Below are 23,735 nucleotides of genomic sequence, written 5' to 3' on the forward strand. Positions count from 1 at the left end.
CAATTGATTTGAAATTGTGTAATCTGTTTCTCCTTGGATCCCTGTTTGTGGGTCATTTTGGGAAAAGAAATATAGGTCGGGCGAGCTCTGTTAATTTAATTTGTATTAGAAGTCAACGCGTGGCTTTTTATAAAACCCATAAATGAATGATCTGTATTCATGCACACATGCCTATTGGTGAACCGAGGTTGTGCTGCACGTTTGAAGTGGGTGATAAACAGAAGTCTAACTATCAATATTGCAGCAGGTGCATTTGAGCATGGGGTGCACTGCAGCCCAGTTATGGCTGCTTTTATTACCAAACCAGGTGTTGGGGGCTCTATTTTGCTAGCTTACATTGGGACCCATGGCATCCTTTCCACAACACTATTGTTTAAGAGTGCACTATACCTGATCATATGGAGGTCTGGCCAGTACTACCCCCTCAAAGGCACAAGATTGCACAATATGAGTGGAACAATTCCAACCTCCGTCCCCCCCCTCTCCCCTCCCACCGCGGTGCTCACCATGGCTGCACTGGGACGGACCATTGTAGATATGTGCATGGATGGAGCACGTGCAGCATGCAGATTTCCTTTCCTTTTAAAGCCACAACAAATAACTGCTGGCCTTAAATTTAAGGGGCCTATATGATGTTGGGCTGGCTTTCGGCTGCCAGACACCGTCTCAGAAACAGGACCGACCAACCTCCGGTTGGTGCTAACGACTGCCTCATTATGATGCTACCGTACATGGTGCGGTCACATTCCCAAATTCCCCTGAGGATCATGTGTTAAGGCCATAGTACATGCTCCCATAGGGAAATGTGAGGTAGTGTTAATCCCTGCACCCCAGGGTGCCTGTCACTGGGTGCAGGGATTAACGGAGGGCATCATAGGTGCGACCAACATCATAATTGGCCCCTAAATGTCGAGTTGGTTGTCATGTGGTGTACCAATAGGGGTGTGCATGGTACTTTTTCACTCTAGAAGTTTTGCAAAGTTCCCAATTTTCGTCCTCCTCATAGGGTGTGAGGTTTCTTAGTTTCTCTTTGCCATTGTGAAGCTAGTAAGTCACTTTCTATGTTAACATATCCAAGGCAAGCAGCACATGCCTCAAAGTGCAGTTCATGAAGTGCTAATAAAAGGCACAACATAATTACAACACTCAATAACCTGCAACGTATAGATAGCAGCTCCCCCTTCTTTCTTAGGAACACATTCTCTAAAGGAGTGTATTTCCTGCCCTCTCTGGTAAGAATAGAAATTGGCATGCCAATGCCTAGACTGCTGCAAGTATGTAAGCCGGTGGTTTTTGTAAAGGACAAGCCTTTTTTTTTTTCTTTTTTTTGTCCTCATATTTGCCACCAGAATATATTTGCTCTAGATGGGTCTCACTGTTGCCTCTTATACTGTTGTTTTTCGAGTCCGCCATGGAGACAGTATCATAGCATACAGGGATGTCCCAGAGGTAGGCTGCTTTCCTTATCCTACTCCTCCAGGCCTATATTAGGCACCCTAGGCCTGGTGGAGGACAGGACCGACACAACCTCTGGCATAATCACAGGACCGTTCACCTATTTATCCAGACCACCAATTTAGACCAAACGTTCTCGGTGTTCTCTTTTCGACCAGCCAAATCCATTTTACAAACTTCCATTATATACTTCAGGCATTCTGCAAAACTAGGAGGAGACACTGACTTCCACTCCATACAAATTTGTCTCCTAGCAATGATTATTATATAAAAAATAAACTGTGAGTCCAGACTATTGATATCATAATCTTTCGATAAACCAAAAAAAACAAGTCTACGAGAACAAATAATAGTTGTTGAGAGTACATCACCCAAAAAATCCATTACCGCTTTCCAGTAGTCTTGAATAACTGGACATTCTAAAAAGATGTGAATATCGTCAGCTGCATTATGTTTACATCGGGACAATATTAGTTGTTTCGTGTGATCTTATGCAGTTTGGCCGGAGTCAATAAAGGACAAGCCTGGCGGGAATCAGGACGGGTAGAGGATGAGATCCCAGAAGTAGGCATTGGTCACTTTGTTCATCTGCATCAGCTGTACTAGACACGTGTCTTGGAGGGATGCAGCAGAGCCTGAGATTGACTTCATTGGCGCAAGTTGATGAGCCACCATTGAAAAGCAACAATAACATGATTAGCTCTGTTTTTTTGTTTTGTTGCTGCGATCATGAGCGAGATCTGCTCAAATCTACGAGCTACTGAACAGACTACAGGTGGTGAGTATGGCCACTCAGTCAGGCTTTGTGTGAGTATCTTTCTAGAGTAAAGTACATTGATACCAAGGGCTATTGAGTCCCACCATGAGTAAGACTTTCTAGGTGAGTGAGACCCACTAAGGTATACTTGGCAAAGATTTGGCCATCATTGGGACTGTGTGTGGCTGAGTGAAACCCATTAGAGTCTATGGGGTGACTGGGTCAGACCTTGAGGGAGAGCATTTCTAAACTGAATAACACTCATTCATGTCTAGTCCTTCCGGCTCACTTGAATGTGATTGTTTCTACAGTAAGACTATTCCAAGAAACCACTGTTTCCCAATGAGATATGGGGAAAGTGTTCTATGCTGGAACTGGAGCAACTCTTCCATCATCCAATATTCTTCTACTTTGGACCAACACCGGGGCACTCCTTGAGTGCTGTGCTTTGCCGGGCAAACCTTGCATACATCCACAGCACAGTCACACCTGTGAGGGAGCTCCAGAGATGGTCACTCCTACCCATAATGCCCCTGACTCCAACCTTTTAGTTGTTAATTGGTAATAAGTTATTTTGCAGTAAAACTACTCAACCACGTAACCACCAAGGTTAGCAGCATTGTCTTGTAGCATTTTCTCTGCTTGGGGTTTTAAGCTCTAGAAGAGCAGAGGGCCAGAACATTTACTCTGTTTCACTGTCTTTAATCCGAATTTGGCACCCTTCTCTTTTCTCTCTTTAATATGTTAACTAAATGTAAAGCCTCTTTTGTTTCCTTCAAAAAGTCTGACCACTTGTGATGCCACTTCTCCAGGGTGGACCTCTCAGCCAGTGTAGCACAGCTGAATGTATCATCCTCTTCCTATGGGCTGTGTCCACTGCTATAGAGTGGATTCCTTGGGACTGATGTGTTTTTCTACAATGGCTGCTCCTCTACCACTCGGGGTGGACTCTATATAGCATTCGCTTGTTGGTTACTCATTCCTCGATGTAATGGGCTTGTGTCCCGCTTACGTAAACTACATACAACAATTTATGGTTGATTAACACCCCCTTGGAAATAAATGACAAATGTTCTGTGCCTTGTGCTTGATCTATTTATTATCACAGCTTTGGTGCTTTGCCAAAACCAATAGGCGGTATCATAACGAACAAACAGCGTAGCCGAGCAGTGCATGTACCAGTTTTGTCTAAATAAACTCTGCAGTCCAGAACAAATATTTCACCTGTCCAGATTATCAGTAATTCTCAATCAACGTTTATTTCTACAATTGCACAATAATTCCTGGTAAGAAATGGGCATTGTTGGCACTTCAGTTCTCATCACATCAAAGCTTGGCACTGCTCAGTTTCAACCCAGACTGAGATGGAACATATGGAAATTGTTTTCACCTCCACCCTTCTAAACCAGTTTTTCAAGACTGTTGGGACAGAAAAGTCCCTCTCATTTTGATGGACCTGCACCTTGCCCTGAGTGCTCCAGCTGCACTGATGTATTGATCTCTGGTGGTCATTTTAAATCATGGGCAAACTCAGATCACTCATGTACGGCATGACCTAGGCTTGTCTCATGAAATGTGGTCTTGCCTAGACTGGGATGAGTACCCAAAGAACTAACCTCATAAGTGGTAAAGAGCTGCTGGTCTTACCAAAAAGGTAATATGTGCGGGCACAATGGTGGCATCAATATTGATGATCAGTGGGGTGGGCAGACCTTTTTACCTGTCTACTGCCCCACTCATGTAAAAATCTGCTGCTGTGTACTGAACTCACACTTGGCCGAGATGGTGCTGGCATGTAGCGCTGTGCAGTGTAAGTGTGTGCACGATGTATGTGTGCTTGGGAGTGCTACAATACATGGTGGCCTATGGGTTCCATATTGGAAGCCCAGGGTCTTGAGGAGGAAAAGTGCAGAAGGAGACCTCTCAGACAGATTTGTGGATGTGCTGGCTGGGACACACTAGAGGGAGAAAGGCTCTCCTGTGCACTTCACAAAGGACTCATTGTTTCCAAAGTACAGTGGGTCTGAGTAAAACTGAGGCAGGAGATGGGGCTGATAAGGGAATCATGCAGAGTGGAGCAGGGAGCTTTGGTAGGCATTTGTCCGTGAGGCTTGCATTCGGTTGTCATCAACAAGGAACTCCTACGGCTTGTGTTCTGGGGCTATCTGGGTTGGAGTAGCTTGTGCTGTGACAAGCTGCTTCCTGGGAAAAGGACAGGACAGAGGAGTGGGCACTTCAAAGAAGGCACCCGCCACATGAACTCCACAGCATGAGACACCAAATCGCATCTGTGTCTGAAAATTAACTATAAAATGGTGAGCTGAAAGCCTCCAAATTGTCAACCATCGAGCAGCCAGTGAGAATCTCAGTAAGAGCTCTGCCTTGTGTGACCAGAACTGGGAATTAAGGTCTGTCAGTCTCCCAGGTGGGTGAAGGGACAACTCCCCGGGAAATCAAGACCACCGGCCCTGGAACAAGGAGCATCAGTGCCTGCCTGCAGAGACCAGAGGACCCTATGGGAAGTTGAGTCTGGTGGAGCAAGGTCAAGTGGGGGATCCTGGTGAGTTGATCCCATTAGTGAGGTGTGAGATAGCAGCTGTTGCACTGATCGGGCCATTGTCTGTGTGCAGACTGAAGTCAGCAACCAAAATGCCAGAGCGGACCCCATAAATAAAACTGCTATTGCCCATGTGCAGACCAAAGTCCATTACCTCATATGCCAGAGGGGGCGGCTTTCTTGCCATGCGAGAAGGCTAAAACAAATGGTAGTTCTCTATTATTTGTTTCTGTTTTCTCGCACGGCGCGAAAGCAGTGGGGCGGCACCAAAACACACCATGGAGGATCCGCCACTGCCATGCCCTATGTAATATTTATAACTTCTGAATATTACCTGAATATTACCCCTTCTCAAATGGGGCTCGCTCGTTGTCGAGGATTGACCTGCTTGCAGAGTGCATATGCACTGCTGGTTCCATGCAAACAACTGACAGAAATAGCTGATAGGTTTGTTATTCCCTTCTGCCCAGAATAATGGAAAATACCAAAAACAGATCTTAAGCCTCAAAGACATTCAGTGAAAAGTTGGATGGGTGGTGGAGCATCCATGTGTCATCTGCCTCTTATCATTGAATCCAAGGGCCTGAGTGCTTGGCCTTCAGATGTCTATGCCAGGAGGTATCTTGGGGCCATTACTTGGTGGTTGCTCAACATGGAAAAATTAGTTAGAAGTGTATTTATATACATACACACAGTGGGTGCAGCACATTCGCACATTTTTGTATTTTCAATGATCAGTGAGTTTTCTGCAGGGTTTTGGAAAACGCAAGTGTAAAACAATGATAATAAGGTCATTTCAGGCCCAAAAGGGACACCAAAGACACTTTCCCAATTTGTGGCTTCAGACTCTAATTTGAACACACACACCTTATTACTTCATTTCCTTTGCCTGATAGCAGTGTCAATTGGGTGACTTAAACAAATAATAAACTCTGTGGAGTGATGAACCAGTGGAAAGATGTAATTCTCATTAACATGATGTTTTTCCTTCCATCCTTTTCATTTTGTTACTAATCAAGTATATAATTATTTTTTACAGATAAAATCATGAAATATTTCATCCTTCTTCAAGCCTTTCTTGTGTGTGCAACATCAGGTCAAGGTAAGAGACATTTACAGACAGGGTGAAAGTCCTAACAAGCATTGGCATAGCCAATAGATCTTGCTTTGAGACCTTGTATGTGTTGAACCATGCAACAGTTAATGTTGTTGCACCAAGGATATTGTGATGCATAACTAAATACTTATATTCCTTGTTGTTTGCTGCTGCTTCCTCGCTGGGCTCACTGTGTTTGAAGCCGTCTCTGCTAACCAGGATCCAGGAAACTGCTCGCGGTACCCGCTGCGCGGGTCCCGCTTCGCCCGAGGCGGACATCTCCTGACAGCGCTTATTTAAACTTGACTTCGTGTGCCAGGACCTGCAGGGCTGCGAGCGTGTTGTGGGCGCAGGACTACAAGTCCCAGGAGCGCCCACAACTCCCAATTCTTACCAGCTGGGACGCTCTCCCTGCAGGCTCCTGCCTGGTCCTTCGACGCGGTAATAAGCCGCCTCTTCACCTGCACCGGCGGATTTCCTTGTTGTTTGCTGCTGCTTCCTCGCTGGGCTCACTGTGTTTGAAGCCGTCTCTGCTAACCAGGATCCAGGAAACTGCTCGCGGTACCCGCTGCACGGGTCCCGCTTCGCCCGAGGCGGACATCTCCTGACAGCGCTTTTATTTAAACTTGACTTTGTGTGCCAGGACCTGCAGGGCTGCGAGCGTGTTGTGGGCGCAGGACTACAAGTCCCAGGAGCGCCCACAACTCCCAATTCTTACCAGCTGGGACGCTCTCCCTGCAGGCTCCTCCTCTTCCACTTTAGATAGTATATTAACAACCAACGGATCCCGCTGCGCGGGAGCGTGCCCGGGAGAAGCCCGGGACAAGGGCGGGACCGTCTGTGGCCGTCAGGGGCCGAAGGAGGCCGGGCTGGGCCATCCCACTAACATTTGCTGACCTGGTATTTCTATATAGCCATTTGTATAGTGTAGTGCTCTAATATATTCAGGGGGCTAAAGGGTTTTTTATATGGCTTGTACCATAAATACCTCTACTTTGCTGCCCCCCCTGAGTGAGGGGGAAGCTACTGTTATGGGCCCTCTAGATAGATATTTCAAACGGCTGCCTCAGGATATTGATAGGGAAATCGCCCTGGCAGAAAGACGCACGGGGCGTAGGCTGTCCATTGAGCTTTTGAAAACCCCTGGTGAAAGAAGTAAAAGCCAAAGTTTTCCTGCATTGGTCACCCCTTTATCGTCCATTACGTTGCCTGCTGCACATGATATCCCACAATTCTCACCCTTAACAAATGAGACATCGGTTACTTTTCCCTTAGAAACTGTAACCACTACGCTGCCTGTAACTTCCCCTGGTGTTTCTACTAATCCACCCACTGGGCAACATCCTACCCCTCAAACCAGCGTTTCAGTGCATCCCACAAAACTTAAACTTTGTCCCAAAAGGAAAAGGAGTGTAACTACAAAGAAATGTCAGGTCCCAAAACCACCAAGAAAATATAGGAAACTAGGGACAAACACACAACCTTGTAATACTACTGGGGATAACCCAACTGGGTTATCAGCGGACAAGGGAGAAGTTGTACCATCAGGCTTGGATCCCGCAATAATGGCATCACCTAGGACACCATTAACATCGGGTCCTGATCCCATTGTTATTATTTCCCCTGGGACACCGATACCGAAGCCACAACTCCTCTCAGAGTTGGAAAAATTAATACGGTCCCTTTTGAACCCCTTTGAAGATAGACTTAGGAAGCTAGCTGATCAATTGGACCACTTAGAGCAGGCTAGCCTAGACAATTTTTTTTCTACCAAATCTTTAATTAAGTCTTGTCTCAAATTGGGTGATAATAGGAATGACCAACAAATAGCTGAGCGAGATGTAGGTGCCCCGTCGGTTGACTCACATTCTCCTGCTGTGAGTGTTGTAACCAACCAGCGGGGAAAAGGACAGAGTAGTAAGACTACTACTGATGCACCGATTACTGTAACCAACAGCAATCGTGGGAAAATCAAGCCACATAGCACTGTAGCAAAGAGTAGTAATGAACGTCCAAAGAGTGTCACCCCTGCTAGTGATAATATTCAATCCATACCAAGTGCTTCGCTAACTTGCCAGGGTTCCTTGGCAAGCAATGATAGAAACTCTTGTAAAAAAGGTGTTGGGACAAGTAAATCTCATGTTCCACAAGTCCAAAATAGAGCTGGTCCTGTAAGCAATGGTAATAGAATATCTGAGAAAAATCAGGCTTCCATGGTACTAAAGAACACTCTCCCACCAGGGTCTGTTGCTCCAGAACAAAGTCGGCCAACATTATGTGTGACAAAACCTCCAACTAGGACACCTCCAGTACAACTCACCCCTGATTCTTATCCCTATGTGGCTATCCTTACTAATGTCCCACCCTTATAAGAAGGACAAAGAGAAACCTACCAGATGCTAAAAAACAAGGTTATGTACTGGTTAAGGGTTAATAGACCTCTGCCCGGGGAAGTAGATGGCCTGATCATCGGGGTTAGAAGGGTCAACTGGATAGGATGCACCCCAAAGAAACTGGGGGGGTGAATGTATTATAATTAACTTTCAAGATCCAAGGGTGGTAGGATTGATCACAGGACCAGGCTGGAGTACCAGCAGTGGCGGGATTGGTATTGTGGATCTCACTTTTTTCTATCCAAGACCAGTGGACATTCATCTTGGTGGGAACAACGAGCAAGGAAGATTCAGTTTTTTACCCCAGGTAGAGATCAACCCCTTTAACGTCCCTTTCCCATGCCTAAATGATTGTTATAAACAAGCTTGTAACCCTTATGATGGATTGGGAAATTCAAGGTGGGGATGTTGACGGAAATTGGCTGACCTCATTTATACTGGGGACAACATGGTTGGGGTGAACAAATTTGAGAAACCCCTGGAAACAACTAGGGATGTAGCACCAGGTTCAAATGGAGTGATCCCCAGTGGGGAAATTGAGAATGGGAGGAGGGATAGTATGGGGTATAGGGAAATTTTGGGGGGTAATCCAAGATCTCCATTAAATGTGGGGGTTATCGAGGGAAATGATGCTAATTGTGTCGATTCTGTCGTAGAAGAGGAAGGTAACTGTGGAAGTTTGACTAACCTCCCGTCTATGCCTGTCATTGACGTGGGAATTTGTAATGGCAATACCACAGGGAGGTTCTTTTCGTGGAATATCGCGGGGCTGGGTACCAGATTACTGTCACAAAATTGGATAGATTTTGTCAATATGTTTGAAATGTGTTTGTTTCAGGAGACATGGGCTTGCGACCCAATATTCCTCCCAGGATATCTAAACTTTTGTATCCCAGCAAGTAGAGCCCCAAGGGGTAGACCCATGGGAGGTTTAACAGTATGGATCAAGCAAAGTTTGCAAGTTAAAATAAAAGTGCTTGATCTGGGTTGCAAGGATATACAATTGTTAAGAATGTCATCAGATAAGGGGGGCATAATAGACATATACAATATCTATGCCAGGGGTACCAATGTCGGGAATTCCCCCACCCTAGAGGCTCTATCCACCTTCTTAGAAACGCGGTCCCTGGGAAACAGAGTGGTTGTGGCGGGAGACCTCAATAGGACCTTTGAACCGTTGGAAAACTAGGAAAACCCGATAGGACAGGAGGAAGATGTTCAATGGAGCATCCCAAACTTAAACCTGGCACCAGTTAAACGGTGGACAAAAGATATATTGCTACTGAATGCGCTATGTTTGGAATATGGCTTGAGGGCCCTTAATGGAAGGACAAAGAGCGATCAGGGTGGCAATTGTACATTTGACAATGGTCATAGTAAAAGTCGAATAGACTATGTCATTTGTAGCCTTAACCTATGGTGTGGGATAGGCGACATGGAAATCAAGGGTAGATTAGAAAGTGATCATAATCCCCTTTGTGTCACCCACTCCTGGTGGGGGGTCACGCCTGATAATCCAGAGTCGTGTAGTGAAGTTGTGCCTGTTATGGCCAATGATATGCGAAGAGTTAAATGGCCTAATGTGTTGGGTAATGTGGCATCCATGGATAATATAAATTCGGAGGTGGATAAAGCAATTGCCGACATGGAGGCAGTAAACCCTGTAACACCTGGTTCCTCTTCGACAACAGTTATACACGATACGTTCTTTTCCCTTCTAAAACCGCATTTTACTAGACTAAGCAAGGTAAATAGGAAAGCCCCACTCAAAATGGCTAGGTGGTTCAACAAACAGTGTAGGTTAGCCAGATTGGAGTTGGGTAGGGCACTCAAAAATAGAGATAAGGCTTTGATTAGTGCAGCCAGGAAAAGCTACAATGTTAGTATTCACAAGGCCAAGAAAAAGTGGGATGAGGAATACTGGGAGGAGTTGCTGGAAGCTTCTGGGACAAGGGACTCCAGACTTTTCTGGAAAATTGTGAAGTGGGGCCGAGGTGGCACCCCTGGCAATCCAGATAATAATGTCAATGAGTCATCATGGGTTGAGTATTTTAAACCCCAGTATGCAGAGAATAGGGATATTGTGGCCTTAGAACCAATCCCAGTGGCATTTTTTAATGGAAACCTGTTTTCAAATAAAGAAGCTGAAATGGTAATTTCAACCCTACAAGGGGAAAGGCACCGGGCTTGGATGGGATTCCTTCTGATTTGTTTAAGAACGACAAGGTACGGTGGGCCAGTTATGTGACCCTGCTGGGAAATGCTCTAGCTAAAGGGGCTAAAGTCCCAGATATATGGAAGGGGGCAATAATCATACCGATCTATAAGAAAGGTGATCGGTCACTCCCGGCCAATTACAGGCCGATAAGCCTGATTGCCACCGTTCAAAAAATGGTGGGGAAGATGGTGGTCAATAAGCTCATGGACTGGGTAGATGAGAACAACGCCCTTTCCCCTTATCAGGCAGGCTTTAGGCGCGCAACCAGCACGGTGCATCAAATATTCCGATTTACCATGTTGCGGTGGGGGACGGTACTCCTTGGCGAAGGCAGCCTATATGTCGCATTTGTAGACTTGAGGGCTGCCTTCGACCTGGTCCCGAGGAACAAGCTATGGGCAGTTCTGAAAACGATAGGGGTCCCACTTGAGTTGCTAACTTTAATAATGCGTCTTCATGAATGCAATTTTGCCAAGGTCCAATGGGGGAGGAACGGGGAATCAACTGTTAATTTTCCTGTCGAGCGGGGTGTACGGCAGGGATGTGCAATGGCACCCCTGCTCTTCTCCTTGTTCATTAATGGTATTGTGGACAGGATGTTGGACGCAAGTGTGGATGCACCTTCGCTAGCGGGCATCAGGGTCCCGATCCTGATGTTCGCTGACGACACCCTAATTGTGTCCAAAACCCCAGCTGGACTCCAGCGTGCCCTAAATATATTTGATATGTTTTGCAAGGAGCATGGCCTTGAAGTCAATGCTAGCAAAACAAAGCTGATGGTTTTCTCTCAAAGGCGCCGACCCCAACCAAAGGTATCTCTGAATAACATCGAGCTAGAGGTAGTAAATGTTTTTACTTACCTTGGGGTGGAGATATCAAGTAAGCCAGGTTGGTCACGACACATAGAAAAGGCGGTATTGAGACATCAGCAGATTTCAGGGGCGCTTCGGGTGGAACAAGTGAAATCAAAAATTAGGCCCATAAAACCGGTCCTTATGGTCTATGACGCTAAAACTCTAGGGGCAGCCCTGTATGGGGCAGAAGTATGGGGTTTTGAGAGGCTACCTAATTTACAATTATCAGAGAATAGGTTTCTGAGGGGAATCACGGGTCTGCCCCAGAGTGTGCCATTAATACCCCTTGGCCTTGACCTTGGGAGGAGATCGGTTAGTGATCGGGCCCGATTAAGGCCTATCCTTTATTGGAGACGGCTTTGGACGACCCCAGAGATCCGACACTATGCCGACGGGTTCTTAGCCCTAGTTAAATCAGACACCTTCCATAAAATAACATGGTTGAAGATGCTCAGGGCTGTTCTTGCTGAGCTCGGTCTCTCTAATCTTTGGGAAAACCCGTCTGGGGAAGTATTCCCAAGTAAAAATACCATCAAGGCCATATACTGGGATTATGTGGAAGACAAGCTCTGGAGGGGTACACACGCGGAAACAATGGGGGGTAGATTCATGGAAATTAAAATGAGACCTGTATTAGAGCAGTATTGGGACAGTATAACTGTCCCGATAGACAGGAAACTATTCTTCCAGCTAAGATCAGGATCTCTCCCCTTGCGGTCATTGACGGGCAGGTGGAAGAGTACTAATACTTCAAGCTGCCCGGTATGTGGTGCCCCCAACGAAACCATTGCTCACTTCTTATTCCTGTGTAAGGCCTATGTAAATCCGAGGAGAGTTTGGCTAGCTCCAGTTTGTAGAAACCTTGGGGTTTCCAGTGGTGTTGAGGGGTTGAGAATTATTTGTACCTCCACCGAAATGCCTATAGTGTTGGGAACGGCAAAATATTTGGGGTGGGCATGATCCATTAGGCGGAGGGCTCTACCTTCCAATATGAATTAACATTTTACAGTTTATGTATTTTCTTGTCAAAGCTTGCACAATTGTTTAATATCTATTTTATGTGTATGAAATGTGAATTTTAATTGTAATGTATTCTAAAATGTATGAATTTTAACATGTATGTTTGTGCTTTTATGAGTGTATAACTCGAATAAAGCTTTTTCAATCAACTTATATGGACCCAAAAGCGAGACCTATTGGCTATGCCAATGCTTGTTTTATATTGTGCTTTTATGTTAAGAAAAAATACATTTCTTAATTTAATGATGCAAGTGGTGACAATGGCAACCACGTGATTGTGTAGGTGCTGGCATGCTTTGTGGCTCATGTCTCACCTACAGAATGGCATGATCAGAAACAAAAGTCGTGTGATGGCATGTTTTTCTTTTTTTGCCAATGCTGTGCAGCATCAGAAAAATGCATTGGCAAAGAGCTATTATGTCCAAAAGGTGAGACATATAGGCTTTATGAATGCTTATTTTATTTGATATGGTAACATGCAGTGTACATATTTAATGGCGATACCCCTGGGTTAATTCTATACAACCAGTTACAAATGGTGCCTACTGAATCTAGAGTGAGCACATGGAATAGTGGAGATTGGTCAATATATGGCCTGTGAGGAAACAGAAGGGACTCTTGTTTGGTGAAATAAAACAAGGTGCACAAATATATATGACTTTCGATTAAATGTATAAAGGGGCTGGGTATCCTCCTGCACGTATTTACATGTAACCAAGGCTACTTCAAGAACTCTGCAAGGATGCACTGCAGCCCAAGAAAAATCTCTGGAATATGTAGGGGATCAGTACAAGCTCTCCGACATAAGGTATCTTTAGAGAAAGGGTATGTCTTCATCACCACATACACATTTAATTTGACATATCATTAAGAAAAAGCAACTTAACCTTATCCAGATGAAACCATGACTGTGATCTGGGAATCAATATTTTACCAGAATTTGTTTCGGTTTCCTAACTCACTTTGAACCTATTAGACAGGCTGGCTCGTGCTTGTTAGCTAAAAATAATTATTATAATACACAACATTGTTATTTTCATTGATATTATTATTATACCTAAGGCCACTGGAATTATGCGATTGTGCGGCTGCAGCGATTTGCGCATAATTATGATGAATTTGCTGCATTTGCCACATAATCCATCATTTGCTGCATAATCTGCAGGTTTTAGCAAAAAATAATATTGTTTGTTTCTAGCTCAAATGGTTCAAAAGTTACGCAAAACCCAGTGCCACATGTTACAGTACAGTGAAAGGCCATTTGCAGAGGTTGACAGGTTAACTTTCAATTGCTTATTGCTGTATTTGGGTACACCTCACCTCATGTCCAGACAGTGTAAACAAGTGTAACAAGCATTTACAATGCAATGGTTTCGCCTTTGGAAAAGTTAGAGCTATTGGCATTGTAAATGACAAATTTTGTATTTATGTGTTGGTTTTGAAAACAGATAAATAAATGGCATTGTCATTTACATTGCCATTCTCCCGCAAATGTGAGACCTATTGTACCCTACGGACGAGCTCAGCAGACAGCAATTACTACCACACACACACACAGCCACACACACACACACACACACACACACACACACACACAGAGCCAGCCACACACACCCAGAGCCACACACACACACACACCCAGAGCCACACACACACACACACCCAGAGCCACACACACACACCCAGTAGTTTCTGATACACTGGTTGTTCTCTTAAACATCTTAAGCCATCCTTTTTAGCCATTTACTACACATTTTATAGTTTGTGTTCTTTTAAATGCCATACTAGTAGAATACCAGCTCCCTAATGACATACTGACAACTGTGTCACAATGAATCTGAATTCTTCACACAGACAGACAGTAAAGATACAAGTAAGTACTGAGTCACAAAGATTTTGCTGTGACTAGCTATTGTGGTACATCTAGCTTACTACTGAATTTCAGGAGTACGTCCTAAGTATACCAGGGTTGCTCTTGGCATTCAAAAGTCAGCAAGGAGTACTACAAGAGTAAATCATATATACTCGTAGCCTTCATATGGACTTGGTGGGTGGAGTTGGGATTGCCCCTATCACACTACATATGCACCTCTAATACCAGAACATGTTATTTCACTGTACTAAGAGTTGTGCTGCTTCTGTGACTCCCCTTCGTCTCATCACCTTCCAAATAATCCACAGAGGAACTGTCATTAGGGGCCCCATCAGATGCACAAGTTTGGGATCTGGATGCCTAATATATCAAAGTATAACTATATATGGGCATTTGCTGTTCAATTACTTTCTGGGCCCAAGTCATAAAGCTTATACTCATTTTCTTAGTGTGTTTTTTTTGTACTCCCAGAGGTTTTGTGTTACAAGAGGCCAAAATTGAGAGTCACATTTAGAGTAAAAAACTAAAACTGTGTGCAATTTTTAGAATGAAAACAAAAATGACAAGGTGCTGATGGCGAGGAGATAACAAAGAGGAAAAATTCGCAGGGAGTTTTCAAGATATGTAAAAGGTTAACAGACTCGTAAACTCCCATTTTATAATTCAAGGCATATAAAAACAAGACACACCAGCCTAGCACACACACTCACTTGTCGTTAGTTGTAGAGTCCGATCTGATTCCATCCTAGGAACACACAACATGTTACATAAATATCACATTAAATGAACATGCCAATACTGATATGCATGTAAACACACAGAGACATATAAAAACCCTTGCAGGTATGCTGCTTGAAACTCTACGCACAGATAATAGCATCAAAATTCACCAAGAGGTTGATGATACACAAATCTACTTGAAAGTCTTTTTGCGACATACCATACCTCAAACAGTACCTGCATATCGTCTAGAACTGGATGCCTAGCCCAACCAAGATAGAATTCTAGTTATTTGCCAACAAACAACAAACACTACAACCCTTGATCACTTGCATCAAACATTTGTAAAGCACAGCACTGTCACCCTAAGGGTATCTGGGCACTGGGCATAAACATGATTGTTTTGAAGCCCAACTTTCACTGAATGCCAAGCCACTTTGTTTCATCCTAGTCATCAACGTCGCCCTTAAGGGATATACTGCCAAAAAAGTATAAATACGGCCTGGGACCAGCTTTCTCATCTAAATAAAGGAACAGTTTTTTTTCTCCATAAAGTGACTTCAGAACTGCTGTTCAAGTCCTCGCACTTTCACAAATAGATGGCTGCAATGCCAAGCCCATGGCCTCTCTGACTTCACACTAGCACCACATAAGGGCATCCTAAACACTGCAGTACGTCTCATTCTGAGCCTTAAATAATAGGATCAAGTCTCCCTATACTGATTTAACTTAATTATCTCCCCTTTCGGTCCACACTATCTCAAAACCAGCGGCATCATTTTCAAATTAATCACGACACACACCTGGTGGTTCTCAGCACACAAGAAGCCTGGGTACCCTCACAATGCAGACTCCTAAGTGTAACTAAAAATAAACAAAGGGCAGCAAGCCTTTTCTATTTATGCAACTAGAGTACGGGAAAAACATTTGTGTATCCATCAAGACTACCACAAAGCTACGTCAGTTTAAGAAATGACTGAAGGAACACCTCTTAAGAAAACAACGAATTTCTCAACCAACAGTCCATAAACTAGGTAACTATCATGGTCACATGAGACTTCTTTCTTCGCTATGACTGCATAGGGCACTACTGTCTTTTAGCTAGGTTTGCGCTAGAGAAATTTCCCATACATACAATTAAGTGCACGTATGTACCATTTATTGTTAGCATGCCCGAAGTCGACATCCAGATGTTGTTAGTATTAAACACCCAAGCACTTGTCGCGGAGTTAAAAAAATAAATAAAGAATCTAGTCCTTAATACGATTGAGCCATTAATCGGAAGTAGCCAATGAGTCTCAATTAAAAACACAACGTATTAAGTATACACGGTAGCACTATTGACATCTGTCAAATCCTGGGCTGAAGCCAAACTCAGCACTCTATGCGGTTAGCTTATCTTTACAATGCCCTTGATGTAGCCATGCCTCTCCGCGAAATCCACAGCCCTGAGCTTGGCTGGGCCCTTCCTGTGTTTCACATGAGCCTTGAAGACGGACCCCGCACCTTTTCGCTGACCCCTGATCACTCACCCCATGGTGCTCTGTAGACACAATAAAATACGATCAGCAAAGGAAATATGCACATACTCGCACCCGTTTTCACATATCGATTTTATCGTTATTTATGTAGCCCTGTCTTCAACATGTTAGTGAAGACCACTGAACAAGTCGTATCTCTTCTTCCTGGCCTAACACACAGAATACATGCAGTATCCTCCCTCAGCCGTCCACGACATGGATTACAACAGTTTCATTTGTCTGCCTATCGGTACGGAAATGTGACATAGTAGTTCAGAATTCTAACATCCCACCACCACGGGAACCCCGGTTTATGACACAGGAAAGCGGGTGTGACAGAAAAGGCATGGCTACCACCAAATGCCCGGTCCGTTCCACCCCACACAGGAGCTGTGGTTACTTTGAAAACTATCCCAACTCTTCGCAAAGAACTGACTCCAGCAGATAGCTGATACAAACAAGAGATTCAAGACGGATTTCGGAGCAACCTCATCTGCCATATACCTACCCGTGCCGGGCTATCTCAAGAAAGGAAGTGGCAAGCACCAGTGCTCAAACTTCTTCCGGAGCAATAGACATAGAGGAAGTACAGATGTCAAAAGCGCAATACAGGTGGCCATATTGAAAAATATTTAATTAATGAGAACCCTTATTTTGGGAACTAGTATTACAAAAAAAAGGAGATGAAGCATTCTAAAGTGCCGCGCGTACGTTTTGCTACTCTATTAAAAATAAGTAATTCTTTTCTTGGTATTTCGGAGTGTAACACAGTGCAACACAACATTGTCGACTCGGAAAAGCACATAGTCTAAGATGGCAGCTGCTTTGCCAAGTTTACTTACTCTGGGGACGGAGCTCCTCCGATTTCTCCAAAAGCTCACATGAATTCGCTAATTGTTAACTTTGTACGTGGTCAGCTGCATACACGCACACAGCCAACCAGCCGCGCACACACAGCCGGCTGGTTTCCACCGGCCGGAGACACGGACAGCGGGGGAGGGGGGGACGGGACGGAACGGGCACACGGACAGCGGGAGGGGGGCGGGATAGGTTTAAGAAAAGCGCTTAGCGGCTGCCGCGAGCTGAGGAGCACTTGTTTGTGTTGCAGCAGGGGCTGAAATCACTCTCCACCGGGTGCCATCTACAAAATAATGCCCAAACAAACCTAAATTAAAAAAAATATTAAACCACCGCCCACCGCCGCACTGACGTCCTAAAAGGGGCCGGATGAGAAAAATTCTCAGGAACGCCCACGAGTCGCCTCGCATAATGACGGACGCCTCTGTTTTCCAATAGCTAGCCTCCATTTATGGAGCTAGCCAATGGGAAACGGAGGCGGGACAAACAGCCATACTGCAAAACAAAAGATTTCGCCTGCGCGAAACGCTGCTTGCCTAGTTTTCGATAGGCGAAACCTAAAAAGTACAAAATAATGAAGTACTACTTTAAAAAAATGTACTGCATTACATCTCATAATTTGCTTTTCCTTGCAACATAATATACTCAACCTTGCAGCATAATTAACCCTCTCCTACCGCATAATTCCAGTGGCCCTGAATATACCTTAGACCGCAACCTGAACGGTCTCTGATAATAGCTTTATTAATCTTTATTTGTTGTTTGCCATCGAGATAGAGAGAGATGGAGGAGGAGCCTAGCGATGAACGAAGATGGCCGCATAAGCTCTCGGCTCCGTCGACCTCCTCCTGCTGCTTGAATATCCTGCTACAAATCCTGCTTTTTCGCCTCACCCCCGTGTGGGTGACCCGTTGCTGATGCTGGCGGTGTGGTCCTGGGAAACTTACGGCCCGGATTGCCGGAGTTACATCGAGTGGAAGTTCTTGGCCTAACGCTGACCGAGAGCCGGGACCTCGAGTACTGACCCTGCCGGGTTGCAGTGCAACAACGGCGGCCGGGGGATCCAGACACGGTCCGGTCGATAGAAGTGGAGAGCAACCTGCCCCTGGATTGGTGGAGAGCCTGCGGTTCTACCCGCATTGTGGAGGTGTAATGATCCTGTGAGTGGCTGAGAGGTCGGGGGTCCCCTTCTCGGCGTTCCCTTCCCACTGGGGTGGGGCCCCCTTCCGAGAGGCCCTATCGTTGCTGGACTGTGTGCCTCCTGCCCCCGCCTGCCCTCATCGCACTTTGGTCCCTGGGGGAATCGGGTGACCCGAAGGGCGCATTGATGTCTGGAGTCGATCATTTCGCGGCGGTGCGGGGTGAAGAAGAGCAATCATTGCGAACCGTGATGGCCGCCATTAAGGGTCTGTGCTCCTACATGGTTGCTCTTTCACATAAGTCGATTGTGGATGACACCGAAACTGCCCGATCGCATAAGGACTCTGATCTGTCTGGTCCCCCTAAGCGAGCCGTTTCTCCCACTTTGATCCCGGAATCTACGACTCGAGGCCCATCTAGTGTCGAAGCCTGGATAGCAATGTCTGTACCGCTGTGTGCTGCTGAACCCGCCGCCATGGTGTTCCGCCCGCCCACGTTGGCTAGTCCACCTGTGGTCGTGTTCACGTGCTCGTCCCCCTATGACTTTATTGAACCTGTGACCCGACGGAAACAGCGAACATCTATCGATCGTGTGAGCTGTGCAGTGTGGTGGAGTATGGAACGGTCGGGATCTGGTCATACCGTGGCGAGTGTCATGGCGGCTGAGGATTGTGGTGGACGGTGGATATCCGTTGGACTCGCCGCACAGATTCGTGGACTGGCTGAACTTTTGACTTATCCTGTGAATACGCGGGTGCGGTGTGCGGAACTCATGGTGAACACTCGTAGAGGTCAAGGGTGAGACTGGTGTTCGACTCGGATGCTAGGGGTTTGAGAGGGACCCGGGATCCGCCATTTTCTTGTATCAGGGGGCGGGGCGGTGTAGGACGTCTTTCCTGGGTTCTACCGAATTTACTTTGCTTTGCTGCTGATTGTTGAATGACCAGGGCTGTACGTCGCAGGAGGGGGTAGTGCGACCGGGGATGCGAGGGTCTCCTCCTCCCTTAACTTTTCTTTTCTTTCTTTTTCTGTGTTTCCTTCCTTTATAAATCTCTTTTCTACTATATTTCGGGTTTTTGGTCGCTGGGCGATAGGCACGCTGCTAGGGGGTAGGCTGTAGCCATCTGCAGGGGTGCAGGGTGGGGGGTAGGGGGTGGGGTATTTTTGTTTGTCCGTTCTCTGTTTCTATGGCCTTTTTCTCTTCTTTTAGTTTGACTGGACTTCCTTTTTTCTCTCTCCCTGGGTTGGGGGTCAGTTTATCGGGTTACTGTTTGGACTTTTTGGGCGGTGCTGGGACTGTGGCCGCTCAGTCTCTCCTGTCATTGGTTTCATCGGGTGGGGCATTAGTCGGTAGTTTTCAGAAATGTATGCTTGCTTATATTGTTTGCTTAAAAATGTTGTCGTCTCTGCAGTTGGACATGCTTCCCTGCCCACCCGGTGATTGTATCTACTTTAGATCCCGTAGCCGGCCCCCTCCTGTTCTCTTTTCTCTCTTTCCATCTCGTTAACATATGGAACTGTATTACGTATTTACTGTGTATATCCTGTTTTATTTTTAAAAAATTGACCTCTTTAATCCTGAGATGCTCTCCTGGGTGTGCCGAAACTGTCCGATTTTCTATTTTTTGCTGTCATGCCTCCGGGATGTTTGGCTGAATAGCTGTGTGCACCCTCTTCTAAATAAAGGTTCTCCAAAAATAAAAAAAAATAAAAAAGAGATAGAGAGAGATGTGCCTGAGGAAGATTTAAATTGTTGAACAAAATGTTAGAAAGAAACAATTTCTCAAAGTCGGTAATTTGTCCAACACAATTGTGTGGCGATGTGCTGAGCTACAGTCGGGGCTGGTGGGAAAAGAACAGGCAGGCCATGAGCCTGCGGGCCCACGGAGAGGAGAAAGTGCGGAATTAGCAGGCAGACAATGGGCTCAATAAAGCGGCGGATCGGATTACAGGCCTTTGTCAGCGGATCCGCCCCCCCCAGTGCCAGGGGGTTAATGAGCCAGAAGAGATCAGAGAAGGGCGATAGAAGTGGGCATTGAGGAAGGTGTCAATAAAAGCCCAGCAGACAAAGGGCGAAAACACACACCGTCAAAGGAGGACAGATGGGAGTGAAAGAGACAGATAGTGGGAAGAAAAACAATTAGGGGCCTTTGGAGGGAGGAGGAGGCTTCATCATTAAACAGTTAGCCTGCCCGGGCCGTGTTCTGGTGAATGAAATTGTCACCCCTGCCCCCCTCTTTTTTTTTTTGCCTCTGGAAATGAGAAACGACCCAGAAAGCACTTATCGATGCGGCTGTAGAAACCAGGCCCTTTAAGGACTGTTTTATGGGGTGAAAAAATAAGGGGGTTCTGTAACAAAAGAGCAAGTGGAGCTGAAAGGCTAACAACATCTGAGAGAAAAAGATTGGTGCGTCACATTTTGCAGATGAGAAGCAAAAAATCAACACCCGATTAGATGGCGCCAGATAATCTTAACGCAGACTTCATCCAGTATCTTCATATCCTTACAGGTGATAAAACTTGCATTAGGGCAATGCTGACGTAAATGTTGTCTCATCTGGCTTTGGTAAAACTATTAGAAAGAACTCAGGTTGCTACTGAAATTCCTGGTTTAGTTAATTAGTGTCTTAACTGCACAGGAGGAAAACAAGAATTGGCCACGCGGCCTTGAAAGTAACGCGGCCGAAAAACCAAGTGATGCCAGGGATGCGCACTGTGGTGGCGGTGGGGCAGAGCGTGGCACTTGGGAGAGCAAGGCTTAATGAGCCATGAAAGCCACATGGCGGCTGAGCGCGTGGCTGCAAGCTTGATACCAGGAAAAGAATGATTGTGTTAGCACTTTGAAAAGCCACTAACTAAATGTCTCGCAGAGCAGTGCATGCGCTGGCTCAGCAAGACCTAAAAATGACGTGGGTGGACTAACCAGGTTAGGCAGAATGCAAGTGACATCACTGTGCATGACATCAAAGCAAGTGGAATCTTGACCTCACAGGAAGTGACACCATGTTTAGCAGATTTATCAGGAGTACATGTGAGCACATTATGAGATTTAACAAATGACTTTGACTGGAGTTCCCCGTCTAAAGGAATTAACAGCCCAAATGGGGATAACGTTTAATGTCTGACTATCTACAGTAGACAAGCCACTAAGTGCTACAAGACAGGCATACCTAATGGGGCACCAGGAACGAAGCACAGTTCATGCATTCCATACAAATGGTAAAAGCTGCAATTGTGAATATCAAAACTATAACCTTTATTAACCTACTAAATGTACCACCATTATATACACCGATAACCATTACCAAATAATAGTTGCAAGTCCCACTGTATTTGGTATTCTGGGCATGGCGCTATGAAAGTTAGTTATACTTATATATTCTGTATGTTAGAAATCGGGTTTCTGTTTGGCAGAGGTATGCACCCTGTCCAAGCAGGAGCCGTAAGTCAGATACACACCATAAATTAACCTGAGCTCACCCTCTGGTAGCTTGGCAAAGAGCAGGCAAGCTTTCATTAAGAGTATTTGTGCAAAGCTTCAAATAGTAAGACAGTGAGTTATGAATTTTTAAAGAATAAACTGAAAAGTAGTGCTTAAAGGCATAACGTGAAGGCTGAAGCTGTCTGGTCATACCACACCAGATCATTTCCAAACATTCAAGCTGACCACAATGTAGCGTGGGTAGGATACAGGGACCTGCTTTGGCCCACAACAAAGAACCTTAGTTCTGTGGTTGAAGAAGCCAAGATGCAAGAAGCAAAGAGGCAAAGTATTGGTGCTGTGCTGAGCAAAGTCAAAGATGCATCATAACAGGAAGTGATGCCCGAGCAGTCGGCAATGCATTGTCCTTGGTGTGTCACTGCATCGATGGAGATGTGCCGGTTACAAGCAGCACACCACAGTCTATGCGTGTTTTTTTGTTGCAGCACTTTACACCCACGTCCAAGTGTCCAGGACCAGATCGACACCACTTGACAGGGCAAGACTCTCAGATGGCAGAGTCCAAGTGCTGTAGCATGTGAGTTGGAAGTCTTTCATGCCCCTGAGACTGCAAAACAGGAGGCAAGCCCTTGGAGTTACTATGGTTCTGGGTTGGAGAGAAGCAGGTCCAGTCTTTCTCACTCACAGGCAAGGAGGGCAGCATGCAGCAGGTCTGTACATCAGAGCAAGGGTCCAGCAGAGTGGCAGTCCTTTGAACAGCACTGCCGTCTTTCTTGGTAAAGTATCCACAGGTCCTAAAGTGTGCTGAAGTGGTAGTGTCAGAGGTCAAGTACTTATACTTAGTTGTGCCTTTTGAAGTGGGAGGGATGTCAAAAAGATGCCTTTGAAGAGCACAGAGTGCCTGCCCTGGCTCCAGAGTCACCACAGAGGGGTATGCACCCTTTGTGTTGGGACAGAACACAGCCTAGTCAGGTGAAAGTGAACACTCCTACCTCCCATTCTGCCCATGATGGCCCATAGTCACACCTAAGCTCTCTTTGTGTGTGGCTGGATAGAGATAATGCACAATGCCGAGAGGTCACTGACCCCTGACATTTAGTCAGAGACAGACAGAAGACCAAATGGTTTAAAAAAGAAAATGACAACTTTCTAAAAGTGGCATTTTTTTTAATTAAAATTGAAAAATCTGACTTTACCATAAGTTGTAATTTTTAAATTGTGATTCCAGAGGCACCAAACCTGGGAGTTATATATTTAACCAATTGGAAATGACCCTTCTAAAACGTAATAAGTTAGTCCCAATGTTATCCTTTGGGAGAAATAGGCCTTGCAATAGTAAAAAATAAAGGTACGAGTTTTTTACTACCAGGAAATGTAAAACCTAAAAGTACATGTCCTACTTTTTAAATACACTACACCCTGCCCTTGGTCTGCCCAGGCCCTTCCTTATGGGCGAACTGCATATATTAAAAAAGGTTTGTGCCTGGCAAAAAGGTTAACTTGCCAGGTCCACTTGGCAGTTTAAAGCTGCACACACAGGCTCTGCAAAGGCAGGCCTGTGACATGTTTAAGGGGCTACTTAAGTGGGTGGCACGATCGGGGCTGCAGACCCACTAGTAGCATTTGAGTTACAGGCCCTGGGCACACTTATTACAGTTTACCAGGAACGTTTAAGGAAACGAAATATGTAAAATGTGGATAAGCCAATGACACCGTATTTGAAACAGAAAGCACATTCACTTTTGCTTTGGTCAGCAGTGGTATAGTGCTGAAAGTCAGCAAAAACAGGAGGTCTGAAAGCAAAAAGTCAGGGAAACCACAGCAAGGATGCC

General features: G+C 45.4%; 1 protein-coding gene across 2 annotated transcripts in view; it reads left to right on the forward strand.

Annotated features, from left to right (window-relative positions):
• The window catches only part of LOC147748302 (coagulation factor XI-like), a 181,144-nt gene that overhangs the window by 18,497 nt on the left and 138,912 nt on the right, over positions 1–23,735 (forward strand). For both annotated transcript variants that reach the window (XM_086960071.1, XM_086960062.1), the window contains one exon: positions 5,809–5,871. In XM_086960071.1, the coding sequence (XP_086816197.1) occupies positions 5,817–5,871 (55 nt within the window). In that variant the 5' untranslated portion in view covers positions 5,809–5,816. The remainder of the gene's footprint in view (positions 1–5,808; positions 5,872–23,735) is intronic.

The sequence above is a fragment of the Lissotriton vulgaris genome, chromosome 1_1 (genome assembly GCF_964263255.1).
Source record: "Lissotriton vulgaris chromosome 1_1, aLisVul1.2, whole genome shotgun sequence".
Classification (NCBI taxonomy): domain Eukaryota; kingdom Metazoa; phylum Chordata; class Amphibia; order Caudata; family Salamandridae; genus Lissotriton; species Lissotriton vulgaris.